The 16,180-nt window shown below is 39.3% G+C and overlaps 1 protein-coding gene across 2 annotated transcripts in view; it reads left to right on the top strand.

Annotated features, from left to right (window-relative positions):
• Positions 1 to 48: 48 nt before the first annotated feature.
• The window catches only part of LOC143285385 (transcription initiation factor TFIID subunit 4-like), a 36,301-nt gene continuing 20,169 nt past the window's right edge, over positions 49 to 16,180 (top strand). For both annotated transcript variants that reach the window (XR_013055685.1, XM_076592623.1), the window contains exons 1-7: positions 49 to 1,230; positions 8,009 to 8,167; positions 9,014 to 9,245; positions 9,812 to 9,933; positions 10,606 to 10,695; positions 12,360 to 12,533; positions 13,042 to 13,316. Coding sequence is in view for 1 of the 2 variants with exons in the window: in XM_076592623.1 (XP_076448738.1) it covers positions 49 to 1,230; positions 8,009 to 8,167; positions 9,014 to 9,245; positions 9,812 to 9,933; positions 10,606 to 10,695; positions 12,360 to 12,533; positions 13,042 to 13,316 (2,234 nt within the window). In the remaining variant the exon portion in view is untranslated. The remainder of the gene's footprint in view (positions 1,231 to 8,008; positions 8,168 to 9,013; positions 9,246 to 9,811; positions 9,934 to 10,605; positions 10,696 to 12,359; positions 12,534 to 13,041; positions 13,317 to 16,180) is intronic.

Raw genomic sequence — 16,180 nt, 5'->3', positions numbered from 1 at the left:
ATTTTATACACATGCGCATCTTATTCCAAGATTTGTAGAGCTACAGAAATGGCGGAGCAGGAGTCTATCGACGACTTTTTGTCTTCAGAAATCGATGAAAAAGCAGTTAGCGCTTTGGTTGGATCCCTGGAAACGCAGTTAGCAACCCCAGCTAGCACGCAAGTACCAAAAACTCTATCAGAAACATCTTTTAATAATAATCACGTTGGTGGGATTGCAGCAGCATCAACTCGTACTCTGTTTCTTGCAAACCAAACAGTGACACCAAATCAAAAAGGTTTGTCAAATAATGGTACTTTGAACGCTAGTACATCAGTATCTACTCCTAAATTGACTAATTCGGAGATTTTGGGAATTTCATCGATCATCAACTCGTCCAGTACGCCTGTAAGTGGTGCTGGGGTGTCCCATTTGAATGTAAACACAAGCATTAACAGTAATGGTAGGGCAGATGGACAGAAGATCTCTACACCAACTATCAGAATTGTTTCACAGTCTAATTCCACCCTAGTACCCACTACAAACGCAACATTCATAACAAGTGGAGGGAATGTCATTTCCCAAGCAACTGTTCCGACAGGAGCAACAAACAATATTCATGCTGTGCCACATGGTCCCAGCATGGGCACAACAAGGACAAACGCTACTGCAGCTAGTAGCACCATATACAATCTTGCCAACTCCATTGCAGCAGAACAGAAACCGGTGACGGTTGTTCATAATGGTAGTGCACATCATATTCAAGTCACAAAAGACCGTGCAATGATGCCACAGCAGGGTTTTGTGGTGAAACAAGAAGGTGGTACAACACTGGCCTTGAAGCAAGATGGAACACATACCAATCAGCACTTCATAGTGAAGCAGGAAGGGGGTGCGCCTACAGCTGTACATATAAAATCAGACCCATCGATTGTGAGTGTGGCCCATTCAGGGGCATTGGTGAACACAACTTTGAAAGGTGTGGCAGGTGTTTCAAACCCCAACATAATTGTTCGTGCACAGCCCCAAGCGCAGCAAGTGACAGTTGTGCAGCAGCCTACTGTTGTAACTACACAGGCAAACATGACACAGCCAGTGCATGTCGTCAATGTGTCTGGAACGCAAGGTACACCACGGTTAGCCAGTGTGGCACCCACTGTGGTGAAAACAGGAATGCGAGTATCAACTCCAGTAAGGATAACTCAACAGCCCAACATAGCTCCAAGGCAACCAGGACCTCCAGGTTCCAATGTGAGTATATATTGTGTTTATTTGATTCACACTTTCATGAATATAGTTAACTTGGAATGTTCATTTAATGACTCACTTGTGTAAACGAAGTGAATCTGTGTTTTAACCCAGTGTTCAGGTGGTAAACTTTAAAATTGACATTTTCTCTGGAAATACCTGCCAGTACCAAATTTGACTTAAACATAGTGTGTACAAAATCTTCACAGTCATACCAATAACAGGTTGTAAATGTAAGTCTCCTGAATTGCGCCTTTTTTCCGGATCATTAACAGTTTATTTCGTTGCGGTTCGTTCCAAAATCCGAAAATTCTATAAAACGCTTCCCACTGAGTTAGGCCTGTTGGAAGGTAGGTTGTATTTGAAGACGATATGACCTCGTTTTTCTTGTTTCTTTGGCATTATTACGACCACTACAATCACATCTATTTATCACACAAAGAAGAAACATCAACATTGCTTTAAATACTAAATTTAGTCAAGTGACATCAGATGTAAAACCAAACTCCGCATCTTCAACTCCAATGTGAAGTCAGTCCTGCTCTACGGATGCGAGACATGGCGGACAACACAGACGATGCAGCAGAAAATTCAGACATTCTTCAACACCTGTCTGAGGCGCATCTACAAGATCCAATGGCAGGAGAAGATCCGAAACGAAGATCTGTGGGAGCGAGCGGGACAAGAACCAGTGGCCAAGCAGATATTGCGGAGGAAGTGGGGCTGGATCGGACACACCCTCAGGAAGCCAGCGTCCAGCATCACACGCCAAGCCCTGACCTGGAACCCACAGGGAAAGAGGAAGAGAGGCCGGCCTCGAAACAGCTGGAGGCGAGATACCGAGGCAGAGCTGAAGCAGCAAGGGACCAACTGGACTGGAATGGCCAGAACAGAGTGCGATGGCGAGGGGTCGTCGATGGCCTATGCTCCACCAGGAGCGATGGGCAAAATGAATGAATGTGGGGATTAGTTTGCTTGCTTTGGAACTGAACATGCATGGTTCAATCTCGCTCGCATGCCTTTTCTTTTTATTCAATTTTTTCTCACAAGTTTATTTCATGTATCATATTTAATACAGAGCACTTTTCAATGGTTTTTCAATATCTTTTTTTTCTCCTCATAATTCTTTAATACTGGTTTAAGCGTGAAGCACAAGTGAGTCTTGAAGGCTTTACCTCTTGCTATATCTGGATATGGTAACAGTATGATCAAAGTGCATATATTTAAAGTCAGTGTCATCTGGACATGGCATATAAACTAAAAAATGACAAAGGATGGAAAGGTCTGTAGAGAAAGGATTTTGTGTATTATTTTCATCAAATTTGGCTCCAAGAGTGGTTATAATCAGCGAGAACTAAACCATACAAAGAGTTAGGTCAGGGGTCGTCTGGGCTATTACTAAACAACCTAAATTGAGGTCAGGGGAAGAGTGTGAGGTCACAATGTAATAGAAAAGTATAGAAGTATGATTTATAATTATATGGTAGCGTGTGTGTGTGTTCATCAATCAGGTTGGTGCAGTAATTCATTTTGGGTAAAACAGACACTTAGGGTGTCAAGGTAAAAGCAGTTTGCAAATGATAATGTCCTGTTACAAAATGTTTGCTTCAGTTAACAATGTCATTTATTTTTCTGTTTCTTCCATCGCTTCTCTCAGTCTCTGTCTTATCTGTCTGTCTGTCTCTCTCTCTCTCTCTGTCTCTCTTTTCTCTCTGTCGAACGTCTTTATATCCTTTTGTGATAAAGTTTGTTTAATCTCTCCTCTCTCTGTGTGTCTTTCTCCTATCTCTGTCTGTCTGTCTGTCTGTCTCTCTCTCTCTCTCTCTCTCTCTCTCTCTCTCTCTCTCTCTTGTAGTCATATGCATATGTTTTATGTGAGTCTTTGATGGCCTTGTTTTTCTTGTTAAATTGTTGCAAAGATGGAGCTCTTAATCTTTTGCAGTCTGCTCTTAATCTTAAGATCCAATAGACAGAGATTCCAGCTGTTTCAATTTCGCCATATTTTGCTACGCTTAATGGCAGCTTGTTCTGAGTTACACCAATGTCTAAATTGTTCCAATAAGTTCATATTCGACTACATAGCATGGTCACATGCTTTCCTGTCATAACATAACCCAAACGCTCTAGATCTATCGATCATGAGGTCAGTGCACTTACTACTAATCTTGGTCTTACTAACCAGTCGCCATGGCGAAGTGGTTAGCATCGTGGTCTGACGGCTGGGAGGACGCAAGTTTGAATCCCAGCAGAGGTGGGTTTTTCGGCCTGCAGCCGGCTCCTACCCAGAGTTAAGTATGCTATGGCCAGTATGGTCTTAAATAGGAAAACTGGGACCACTTTACGGATGATTCTTTAGATGTGTTGCTCTACTTTCCTGACCAACACTGCAAGTGTCTGTATCTCTTGGGCCTGGTTGACCCCAGGATACCATTATGACAGGAAGCAGAGTACAGCAGTGTCACATAGTCTCAAACCTAAATGGTCATCTGTAGCAGCATCGTCAACATCATCATCGTCATCATCATCCTCTTTCTTCATCACCAGTATAAAAAAAAAAAGCCCCAAATTATATTTAAAGTACATGGCCTTTTATGCCCTGCTCTCATGGTGACCTCAGTTCCGACATTCCTCCACTATTGTGCTCGGGGTAAGTCTTGTCAAGGTCTTCAGTGTCGGCAGATTGATGGGGGACTGCCGTTGGAGGGCAGTCTCCACTCTGGGAGAGACACTCACTCAGTCTGGCTCTGTGACTAAGCCATTATTTTCATTAGTAGGGGGCTTAGTAGGTGATGTCCTAGATACGTCAAATCAAAACAGGCACTACCGAACACCACCAGAGTGACTCAACAGTAGTGTAGGGTCTCCTGTGATGTGTGGCCTGGCGACTGAACATTGATGGTTCCCTGTGGACTGCCAGTACTGGGACTGTGACATATGAACCAACCGGGGTGTGGCCATGTATGGGGGACTCAGAATGAGCGGAGTGGGAGTAATGCGACTGAAATGGTGCAGATGATGGGGCAGCAAAAAAACACAAAAAAACCCTTGGTCTTACTAACCTTGGTTTCACATGATGATGCTCAGCTAATTGCCTGCATGTTTACATTGAAACAGCATTGAGTGGACCAGTCAGTTAAATCGTAGCAGTTACACTGTGTTGCAGGTCGGCCCAAGTTTGTGTGCCTTGTAGATAGAATGTAGGCTTGCCGGTGTGGCTGGGAGTCCAGGCACTCCTACCAAATTCAAAATGTTCCTACCAAATTTCCTGATTGTTCCTACAAACACTTCATTTGGCATATTTGAACAGATGTGGACTCATTATTTAGAACAGAATAATATGGATGACTGTTTGATTTGATTTGATTTAGACACTTTTTGCGTGACCTTTAGTCTTTACCCAGTATACTTTACCATTTAGACAATGAATGTGTCCACAGCATGGTAACTGGAACAACTATGACTTTTTTTGTTTTACAATTAATTATCCTCTTGAGGAATTAGCTCTGGCATGGTCAGCTGAGCAACAGAGTACATTAAATTTGATAGGTTGTGAGGAATACATATGATTCCTTCCGTCTTTTAAAAATCTTCTAATACATATATATTATATATTTGATTTAGACATGTATTGTCTGTCCTGAATCTCTGTATGTTTTCAGTGTTTTTTGTCAGTACCAAGCCAGAAGTAGCTAATACTCTTTTTGTGCATTATACTCTTTTTGTGCATTAAAATGTTAACTAGTGTGCTTTTCACATGTTTAGATTAGGTATGTGGCTGAGGTATGATATGATATATATGAAGTTTGAGTTTATGTATATCTTGTCAAATCTTTGCTAATGTTATGTTATTATGAATGCTTCAGAAGATTAGAAAGCACCAGGTTGTGTGTGTGTATATATTTTTTTTTCTTCTTCTTTTTCTTTCTTTTTTTCTAGTATCATTGTGCATCATTATGCATTTATCATTTTATGAGTAAACTGAGGGTCAGGAGAGGTTGAAGGATACTGGATAGAGAGAGATGCAGAAAGGAAGATGAAGGAATGGAGAAAGAAGATAGGAGAGGGGATGGGATGCAGTGAGGGAGGAGGGATGTAGAAGGGTGAGAGGGGAGGAGGAGGGAGGGATAGAGAAAGAGGGTGGATGGTGGAATGGAGAGGAAGGAGTGGAGGGAGGGATAGAGACCCTTGAGAGTCCAGAGGGTGAAAAGATGAAAGAAGAGCATGGAAAGATGGAAGAAATGGTGACACAAGGGTGAAAAGAGGACAGATGATAGGATGAAGGGTAGATAGAAAGGCAAGGGCTCAGCTTCGTGAAAGAACAACTGTTTGACCAATGGCAGACAATAAAGGAAAACCCATAGTAAAGATAAAGGAAATTCCAATAATTCTTATGAATCCATTTTCATGGATGGCCAAAGGAGTTGGACAAATCATTTCAGTTGCATACATGTGCAGTCACTCGCATGTTAATCCAGAACCCTGCTCTACTATCATGGTCATTTAAGCAGCACAGTCTGTGGTTCAGTTTCTGGTCAGTCTCCTGCACAGTGGACCTACTGACTGCTGTTTGATTTTGTTTTCTTGTCAGTTCACACTAGAATTTTCTCTGCAGTTTAACTATGTTATTACTTGTGATCGCGATACCTGTTGACAATGCTGTGCAATAATCACGTGTGCTTAGGGAGTTTAACTTTGAGCATGAAAATACTTCATTATTATGATGTAATGTTTTTAAGTAATTTGGTGCATCCATTTTTTTTTTTTTTTTTTTTTTTTTTTTTTTTTTTTTGTTGTTGTTGTTGTTGTTGTTGTCATTAATGTCAGATGAGCAGAGTATGCTATTTTCGTCTGCTTGCACCTTTTTTCTTTTCTTTTCTTTTCTTTTCTTTTCTTTTCTTTTTTTTCATTTTGTTTTGTTTTGTCAGTTAAAAAAATATATCCATTAAACATTTTTGTAAATTTTAATCCATGGCTGGATTTTTTTTTTTTTTTTTTTTTTAAGTTAAACAGCTTAAAGATTACTAATGTAAGCAACATTTCCTAGTTTTCACATAAGTTAATAAAACATCATTCACAATTCACAGTTTTGATGTGGGGATGAAAGTGACTCTTAGTTTTAAAAGTTATGAAAATAAGTAAAATGTTCAATGAATAATTGAAATAAGTAACGCTACTAGTGAATTGGTTGTAACAAGAACAGTTACTTTTGATCCATAAGATGGACAACTTAACTTAACTGAAGCAAGCAGAATTATGGTTCACATCAGCTGTTGAAATAAAATCTAAATGTGGCATTTCTATAATAACTCTGATTTTACCAAATTCATAATACTAAATAGTTGTTTCAACTGTACCCGATTGTTTAAAGTATATGTTTAAATAATTAATGGGAGGAAAACACAGGAAGAAGGAAAAAATCACCATTTTATAATATGATTTTTTGACTCACTTGTGTAAACAAAGTGAGTCTTTGTTTTAACCCAGTGTTCGGTTGTCTGTGTGTGTGTGTGTCCGTCCGTGTGTCTGTGTGTCCATGGTAAACTTTAAGATTGACATTTTCTCTGCAAATGCTTTGTCAGTTGACACCAAATTTGGCATAAAAATAGGAAAAATTCAGTTCTTTCTAGTCATCTTGTTTAAAACAATATTGCACCTCTGGGATGGGCACAAAAAAATATAAAAAGAAGCCTAATTATATGCAAACTGCATTTACTGTTATATTTATATTTTTTGTATTCTCTAAACTTGGCACTTTGACCTCATATTCTGACACAACAACAAGAGCAGTCATTATTATCATTTTTTGTTCAAACAGGAACTTCTTTTGCTAAACATGGAGTTTTTATTTATTTTGCAAACGTTTTGGTGCAGATAGTAAAAAAAAAAAGAAAAGGGAAATTACTCTGTAATTAATGCTAGGGGACTTAATTTATCACAAGTGAGTCTTGAAGGCCTTGCCTCTCTTGTTTGTTTGGTTTTTTTGTTTTGTTTTGTTTTTTTTCCAAAAGAGGAACAGTTTAAATCTTTGACTAAATGAGATGGTCAAATTGGTGGTGTTAACCATTCTTTTATTGTGTGTTTATTAGCATGTGGTCTGTAATGAAATGTGCATTTTTTGTTTTATGTTTTTTCTTGCTCTTACCAGATGTTAATAATAATGGTGGTGGATATTGATATTACTGACAATGAATTGATAGTGCACATGTTCATGTTATTATTCTTTATACTGAGAGTGAGACCAGTCTATAAATTTTCAACAGCGTGTATTAAAAATTAAAAAAATAAAAATTCCCTGTTATTATTCGCTTTCTTTTGTTATTGGTGCCTTTCTCTTATTTGTACTGTAATAATTGAAGTTTTAAAATGATTAAATGATACAACAAGCTTGAAAAGGGACTCTTGTCTCATGAGGTTTGCCTCTTTTTTTTAACTATAATGTTCAGAGAATAATTAATTACTTATTGCCAGATTGACAGATCAGTGTTATGCTGTTTCTTTATTAGTCGTGTTACTTTATTATTTTACTTATTTTTAGCTGGTAATACTAATAGTATTATTCATTTACTGATTGGGACTTGCCTGAAGTCAGAAATAGGGTGTATCTATTTCCCTTCACAAATGCCCTGCAGACATTAGTTTGTAACAGGTTTTCATAGATGATGCATCTAAAAAGTTCTACAAAATGAAATTTGTCTTGATGATTGATTGTAGAGTAGAGAGAGATCAGGTGGTGCATAATCAATACCCAATTGTCCATGCTTTTCTAACATCGGTATTGCAGAATCAAGTCACCATACCGCATGGCACAATCCTCATGCGAAATGAACAGGGACAGCTGGTACTACTGCATCCAGGTCAGCCGGGTGCTACCATCCACCCCAGCAATGCCAGCACATCCGTACCCATCACCTCCTCCACGCCTTTTAAGATCCAGCAAAGGGTCAGTGATTTTGTTCCCAGTGTGTGTATGGATGCGTGTGTGTCACTGTATTCTATATACAGTACAATTTTTGTTGAACTGTTTGTTCTGCCAGTTTGTCTTTGTGTTTTTTGTTTTTTAGTATGCTATATATGCCAGTTGCCATAAACTACCTTGTAAGCACGCACCCACACTCTACACAAATTTCACCTGAAAATTAGGGGTGGGCATTCACTGGGTGCTTTACTGTTTTTCGGAAGCCCATTCCCTCACCTAATTTCATTATACAGCAGACTTACCATTTTTATCTCAGTATCTTGCATTGCTTTGTTTACATCGCAGAAGATAACAGTCTAACACAATAACAAAGTGAAATATTAAATAACCAACAATTTATAGAATTTATTACTTGTTCATGATATTGATTTCTTTTAACCCAAAGTGGGAGGTGGGCAGTTACAAGGCATTTTACCCTATGTATAGTTTTTAACCAAAAAAAGGGGCATGTGGGGAGGCATTTACTAGATCATTCTTTGCATTTACACAGTAGTTCACAGTATGCGTTCTACTGCATTACATTAGCCCTCATTTTGGTCTGTTGAAAGGATAAAGGACATCATGCTGGATATTATACATGTGCGTCTTGATCATATCATCATTGATGGATTCAGGCTATTATTTCTACTATGATTAAGTTGCTATTTGTTTTTTGTTTTGTTTTTTCACAATCATCTACATAGCAATGCACATTTCAAAGGTATACCAAAACAATCAAGTGCATCATTTGTTCCTGCAGTACCATAGTTAAATTGCTTAAGTTATCAAGTAACATGAGCAAGAATATAGCACAGTGTGTGTGCATTTCAGCCGGTGACGTCAGCTGCACTGCAAAGGCCAGCAGGTGGCACAATTGTCATCCAGCCTGGAACCCAGGCACGGAGTCAACCAATAACCTTGACCCAACCTCAGGCCCAGGCCCCGGCTCCCCGTATCATCTCTCAGCCAACTCCCAGCTTGCCTGCTCCGTCCATTGCCCAGCCTCAGCCAGCTGTCGTGGCAGCATCTAATGTGGCCCATGTGGCCCCTACCCAAGAACATAGTCAGTACCTCAGGCTAGGTCTGTTTACGTACCTATTGGTGCCAAAATTTTCTGCTTCTTTGTGTTTTAGGTATGGCTTGTCAGAACAAATTAAGAACAAGAACTGATAATGCAACAATATGTCTGCATATTATTTTGGAATATTTTTTGAGAGGAAATCAACTTGGAATGCAAACATACTTTTGATTTAAAAGTATTGGTATTGTGTGTTCTCTTTCATTCCTATGTATGATATGTATACAAACAAAAAGGACTTCAAACAAGAATTGCATGTTTGACAAATCATTTTGTCAGACTCAGAGGATATACTTACTGATCAGTTGGTTTTTTTTTTTTGTTTTGTTTTTGTTTTTGTTTTGTTTTTTTCAGGTTCAAAACTAGTTCTAGATATATATATATACATATATATAATTATGCTTAATTGTCAAAGTATGCAAACTGCTTGAAATGTTTTTTGTGAACATTAACATAAACAGATTGCTTGTTTCGATGATATGATGAAGCACCACTTTTAGAATGAATTATTTTACTTGTTTCAAAATCATTGTTTTTCATTTTTCTTCCAGATAAGGCAATGGTGGAGAATGTAAAAAAATGCAAGAACTTTTTGTCCACCCTTATGAAGCTGGCTGCAAACCAGCCGACATCCACTGTGAAGAATGTTCGAGAACTCATTCAGGGACTCATTGTAAGTGATTTGAAGGGAACTATGTGTAGAAAATGCTCATTTCTTTTTATACTTTGTTTATAAACTAAATGTAATAGGACACTTTTCAGGACTGTCAGTCCTTGCCATTTGTCACTGAACCCCAGTTTTCTCTCTGTTCATGTGTGTGTCAGAAGAGGAGAGTGGAATTTCTGGGGTGGGAGGGGGAGGATATCTATCTGTTGTGTGTGTTAGTAAAGTTAGACAACAGTTCTCTCTCTGTCTTTCTCTCTCTCTTTCTCTCTCTCTCTCTGGAGGGGGAGGATATCCGTTGTGTGTGTTAGTAAATTTAGAAAACAGCTCTCTCTCTCTCTGTCTCTCTCTCTCTCTCTCTCTCTCTCTCTCTCTCTCTTTCTCCACAAGTAGATCTGAAAGGAATCAGACTTGATGAAACAGTTGTGATGAATGAAACCTTTCCATTCATCCCCTGTATGTATGGCAAGGCAGTTTGAGAGGTCAAAGGACAAGATCCTCGCTTGGCACAAAGAAAAAGCATGAAGACATGATCAGTCTTGCACAGTTTAGAGATCTCTGGCACATATTGCTCTGTAAATGTTTTCCCTTGTGTTCACTTTACCAGATCTATGATTGTTTTACAGATTGTCAGTGTGTATTATTTTGGATGATTAACCCAACAATTTTTTTGTCCTGCAGGATTCGAAAGTGGAGCCAGAAATTTTCACACAGCAGTTACAGCTTGAGCTGAAATCATCTCCACAGCCTTACCTGGTCCCCTTCCTAAAAGTTAGTTTTTCTGCTTTCACTTTTTTCTTCTTGCTTTTTCTTTCCTTCATTTCTTAGGCTGATGTTTGAATTTCGTGGGTAGTGCATCTGTATGAAGCTTTGAAATGAAATCGTTGAGGGGGAAGGGCTACAGAAATGCTGCATCTAACATTAAAATAGAAGAAAGTATTCCCCTACAACTGAGTGAATTTTCAAACCTCTGTGTCATCAGTAAGATACTAGAGAGATGAAATAAATAGGGCTGTATGTTGTAAACAGTGTTTTCCTTGCCCCTGCTTATGACAGAACATCTCCACTATATCTTTTGAATCTTTCTGCAGCTTTAGATACTATCAAATACGACATCCTTCTTTCTAGACTGAAGAACTCTTTGGCATGACTAACAGACTTTTAAACTGGCTGAAATCATATCTTTGCACCTGGTTCCAGACAACCTCTGTATGTGGCTTTTATTCATCTGCATCACCCCTGACCTATGTGGATCCACAAGGTTCAGTCCTCAGATCTGTTTGTACATCAGACCTGTATCTGGCTTGATAGGCAAACACTCGCTGTCACATCTAAAGCTTCACTGGCGACACCCAGCTACAAACATCAGGTTCCATTTCTGAACTCAGAAACATGATCGCAAGCACCCAAAGTGCATTGCAGACTTAAAACTACGGACAACTCTGAACAAACTACAGTCTGATTATGAAGAGCAGAAATCATGCTCCTTGCTCTCTTTGAATATCAGAATAACTCTTCTCTTCCTGTATCTATCTGTATTGCATTTAATTGACCAATGATGTTCTTTTCTTCTTCAGTCCACAATCTTGGTGTTACATTTTGATCATCTTTCCTTCAAGCAGCATGTGTTAAATATCTATAAAACTGCCTACTTGAAAATCAGAAAAATCTGTTCCGTTTGACATTTCCTTTCCGCTACAAGAACTTTGCTCCGTTCAATGCTCTTGCCTAGGCTTGATTATTGTAACAGTCTTCTGGCTGGTTCACCAAAATACCTTCTCGAAAAGCTCCAAAAGGTCCAGAACAGTGCTGCCAGGTTGATCTGCAAATCACTTAGATGGGAGCATATCGCACCTCTCTTACAGTGGCTTCCTGTCCAATACAGAATCAGCGGCAAACTTATATCTTTGTCAGTTTCTCATCTATTTCTGGGTCTGCCCAGAGATACCTTACAGCTCTTTTTGTCCAATACTTCATGTCCCATCTGTCAGTACGAAGTCATTCAATGTCCTTTCTCTTTTCATGGCCCAGCTGTCTGGAACCAACTCCTTGCGCAGATCAGGAACTCTTCTTCCACTTCATTCAAGTCTTCCTTGAAAACCCACTTACTTAAACTAATGTGGAAAGCCACCACCCCACCCCATTGTTCTTGTCTGTATGTTTGTGTATATATATGTGTGGGTGTACATTCTTGTGTGTGTGTGTATGTGCATGTTCATGTGTATGTTTGCCTATTTTTGTAATGTTCTTAGAGTCCTGTTTAGAGAATAGGCGCTATATAAATTCACATTATTATTATTGTTATTAGTAGCCAGCAATGGTGTTTTAGTTCTCTTTTCTAGTAATGAGCATGTTTCATCGGATGTATGTGTTTTAACATCTGTACCTAGTATGTGTGTTATCCATTAGACTTGACAAATGAAGCTATTTGACAGAAAAGCCTGCCGATGCTACGCCAGTGCATGCAGCAGAACAGAATGACAATTGAAGGTATTCGAGCTCCTCCCCATGAAATTGTCATTGCCACATCTGCATCACATGCCCCTCCACCATCAGCACCGCGACCACAAGTTCCATCGCAGCCTGCACCAGTGATCAGACCACAAACGGTGAGTTTCATTATGTGAAAATGCTCTGCTTGGTATTCTGCAGACTCTAATAGGAAATGATTTACGGTCTAGTATGTAAACACCGTGTCTTGCTGTAATCTGGTCCACAGATGGATACTAAAGGACCTTTTTTTTTTTTTTTCAAGTTCCAGAGGAAGCTGTTGACTTTCACTGCCCCTATTTTTTGTGTAGTGTTTTCAGTATATTTTAAGGGTAAACATTTCAATAGATCTAAAATGGATGTCTGTTGTTTGACCTTAGATTGCATATTAGTGATGTTTTTGCAATTGTTCATTCCAGTTTGATAAATAATTGTTTTGTATACAGTGTATAAATGTATTTTCAGTAATGATTAATATCATCTGAGCCTACTTTTAGTTACAAGCTGAAGTTTGTGCTTCCACTGATGGACCTCTGTAAGATTTCTTCAGAATTAAAGCAGCCTGTCAGAGATTCGTGTAACAGTATCCAAGTCCCTACAGTTGACATTTGTTTCCTGGTTCCACAGAAAACTGCAGTGGTGACAACAGCGCAGGTACAGACTAAGCCTGCAGTGCCCCAAGCCATACGTCCCCCTCTGTCTCAGCTGGGGCCGGCATCTAGCAAAGTTCTGATGCAGGCCACCAAACCGACACCCTCACCAGTTGTCAGTGCTTCACGAATCAAAACCGGGGCAGCATCAGCAGTGGCAGCAGCAGCAGTCATCCAGACCCCTTCTCAGAAGACCGATACCAGCAGCCCAGTTGTAACACACAAGGAAAAGAGGAAGTTTGAGGCTTTGAAGTGAGTTGATCTTTTTTCCGGGTTTTTTTTTTTTTTTTTTTTTGTTGTTGTTTTGTTTGCATGTTTGTGAGTGCTGTGATTCTTGAATTGTGTGAGGTTGTCAACAGCAATTAATTACACATACCTGAACTGGATAGAATATGTTGGACTAAACAGTTTGAAACTTTTCCATGAAATATGCTTGAATTTAATTCTGATTTATCAGTGGACCTAGTCTTGCAACTGCAACTAAACAAAATAGCCATAAGGTTACATGTAACCACAATAGTACAAATAGTATCTGGAGGTTGTAAAACAGGTCAAAATGATTCTGCTAAAATTAGTATAGAATATGTCTTTATTACCAAGTGTACCGGGGTCACAAGGAATATTTTTTGGGGGATAGTACGTAACAAGACACGAACATAAATCGAAAATCATACACAAACACAGATACAGTAAAAATAAGATACATACAAGTGCATGTCAATATAAAAACTTGTGCATACTCACACATGCACGCATTGCACACGCACGCACTGCACACACACATACACACACACACACACACACACACACACACACACACATTTGAACAGAAGCTGCATATTACATGTGGATGGGGCTGATGACTAGATATTCAGGTAGATGGTTGTTGGTTGCACAGTTCTACTTATCACACTGGATTTGTTTGAGAGACAGGGGATTGACTGTTTTGGAGAAAAAGCTATTGGCGAAGCGATTGGTTTTCGTCCTTATACTTCTGTACCATCAACCAGAGGGGAGCATCTCGAAAATCCCAAAAGCTGGATGTGAAAAGAGGGCGCTAGCTAGCATGACAAAGGGGAGGTTACCTACTTCCGGGAGGTTATCGGCCATAGTTGCTTTAATTTTCTCTGCATAGGCGGATAGTAGTTTGCACAGGACAGGAATGTCAGACCCCTGCCGGAGTCTGCACTAGTTGGGTCACGGTTAGTATGTTATTTAAGGTGGACCACTGCGTCATTTTTAGCTAATTTTTGTTTCTCAGGAACTACTAAAGGTACCTGCATGAAATTTGGTACACATACTCAGGATGTTAATATAGATATCTGTGCTAAGTTTGAAGATTATAAGTCAAACAGATATGAAGATTTGATAATTTTATCATAAAAATACATACCATTATTTGGCCCCTTCGCAGCACTGAACACATGCATTACATAATGATTCTCATCATTTCCACAGTTTGTTTTGACATCATTTAGTGCAATGATCACAAAAGCAGATGCCCATTGTCCACAAGCATTGTTCTCTGTCTTGTCAAAAATGCATAGAATTATGCATTCACGTTATTATGCTTTAGTCACTTGCTATGAAAAAAAAACTACCAGAGGTAGAGAGTTCTAACTATGTTCATTGCACTCAGCACACATTTTTACATCAGTATGCCTAATTTTATGATAATATTTTCGACGGGCGCAATAGCAGAGTGGTTAAAGCGTTGGACTGTCAATCTGAGGGTCCAGGGTTCGAATCACGGTGACGGCGCCTGGTGGGTAAAGGGTGGAGATTTTTACTATCTCCCAGGTCAACATATGTGCAGACCTGCTAGTGCCTGAACCCCCTTCGTGTGTATATGCAAGCAGAAGATCAAATACGCACGTTAAAGATCCTGTAATCCATGTCAGCGTTCGGTGGGTTATGGAAACAAGAACATACCCAGCATGCAGACCCCCGAAAACGGAGTATGGCTGCCTACATGGCGGGGTAAAAACGGTCATACACGTAAAAGACCACTCGTGTGCATACGAGTGAACGCAGAAGAAGAAGAAGAATGATGATATTTTCACTGTATCAATTGTTACACAGGGGCCACTGACGCACCTGCAGCAGAAATTCAACTTTTGAGAAAAACGCCTTCAAAGATTGTGTTGAGAACTCACAAACTACAACCCATAGTTACACACTAAAAAAAATAATACACATGAAAACAGCACTTGGCCAATATCACTAAGTGGTGAGAGAGAGTTTTTTCAGTTATTTGATTGTTCAAAATGCTCCTGGGGCGTATACTTCTCCCTCATCTGCCCGTCGATATTCACATTCCTAACGTCTCAAAGTTTCAATTTTTTTCCTCTTTTGTTTTGCTCTGTCAGAGGATTTTCTGGTTGCTGTTTTGACCCTGAGCATATCTGATTTCTCTGCAAACATCTCTGCTTTGCTCCCAGTCACAAGTTCCAGTTCAGCTGACCCCATCCTCTTTGTCTCATCTTCAAATACAGAGACCTGAAAAGAAATCAAATGTGTGAGAATAGAAGGTACAAGAGAGAGAATGAGAGAGAGCTGATCCCATCCTCTTTGTCTCATCTTCAAATTCAGAGACCTGAAAAGAAATCAAATGTGCGAAATAGAAGGTACAAGAGAGAGAATGAGAGAGAGCTGATCCCATCCTCTGTCTCATCTTCAAATACAGAGATCTGAAAAGAAATCAAATGTGTGAGAATAGAAGGTTCAAGAAAGAGAATGAGAGAGAGCTGACCCCATCCTCTTTGTCTCATCTTCCAATACAGAGACCTGAAAAGAAATCAAATGTGTGAGAATAGAAGGTTCAAGAGAGAGAATGAGAGAGAGAGCGAAAGAGACAGTTTTTCACACACACACACACACACACACACACACACACTGACAGTTTTTTACACACACACACACACACACACACACACACACTGAGAGAGAATAAAGAGACTCAGACTGACAGTTTTTTACACACACACACAAACAGTATGTCAGACTCAGTAAAAATCCACAGAAATATTACTGGGAAAAGTATTTCAATACTTGAGAAAAATAAAAACTGCCTCTGAAAACAAAAATCAAAGAATTTGAAAAAAAAAAAAAAAGTA

Source organism: Babylonia areolata, chromosome 9 (genome assembly GCF_041734735.1).
Source record: "Babylonia areolata isolate BAREFJ2019XMU chromosome 9, ASM4173473v1, whole genome shotgun sequence".
NCBI lineage: Eukaryota > Metazoa > Mollusca > Gastropoda > Neogastropoda > Buccinidae > Babylonia > Babylonia areolata.
Note: the sequence above shows the minus strand (reverse complement) of the source record. Positions and strands in the feature narration are given on the sequence as shown.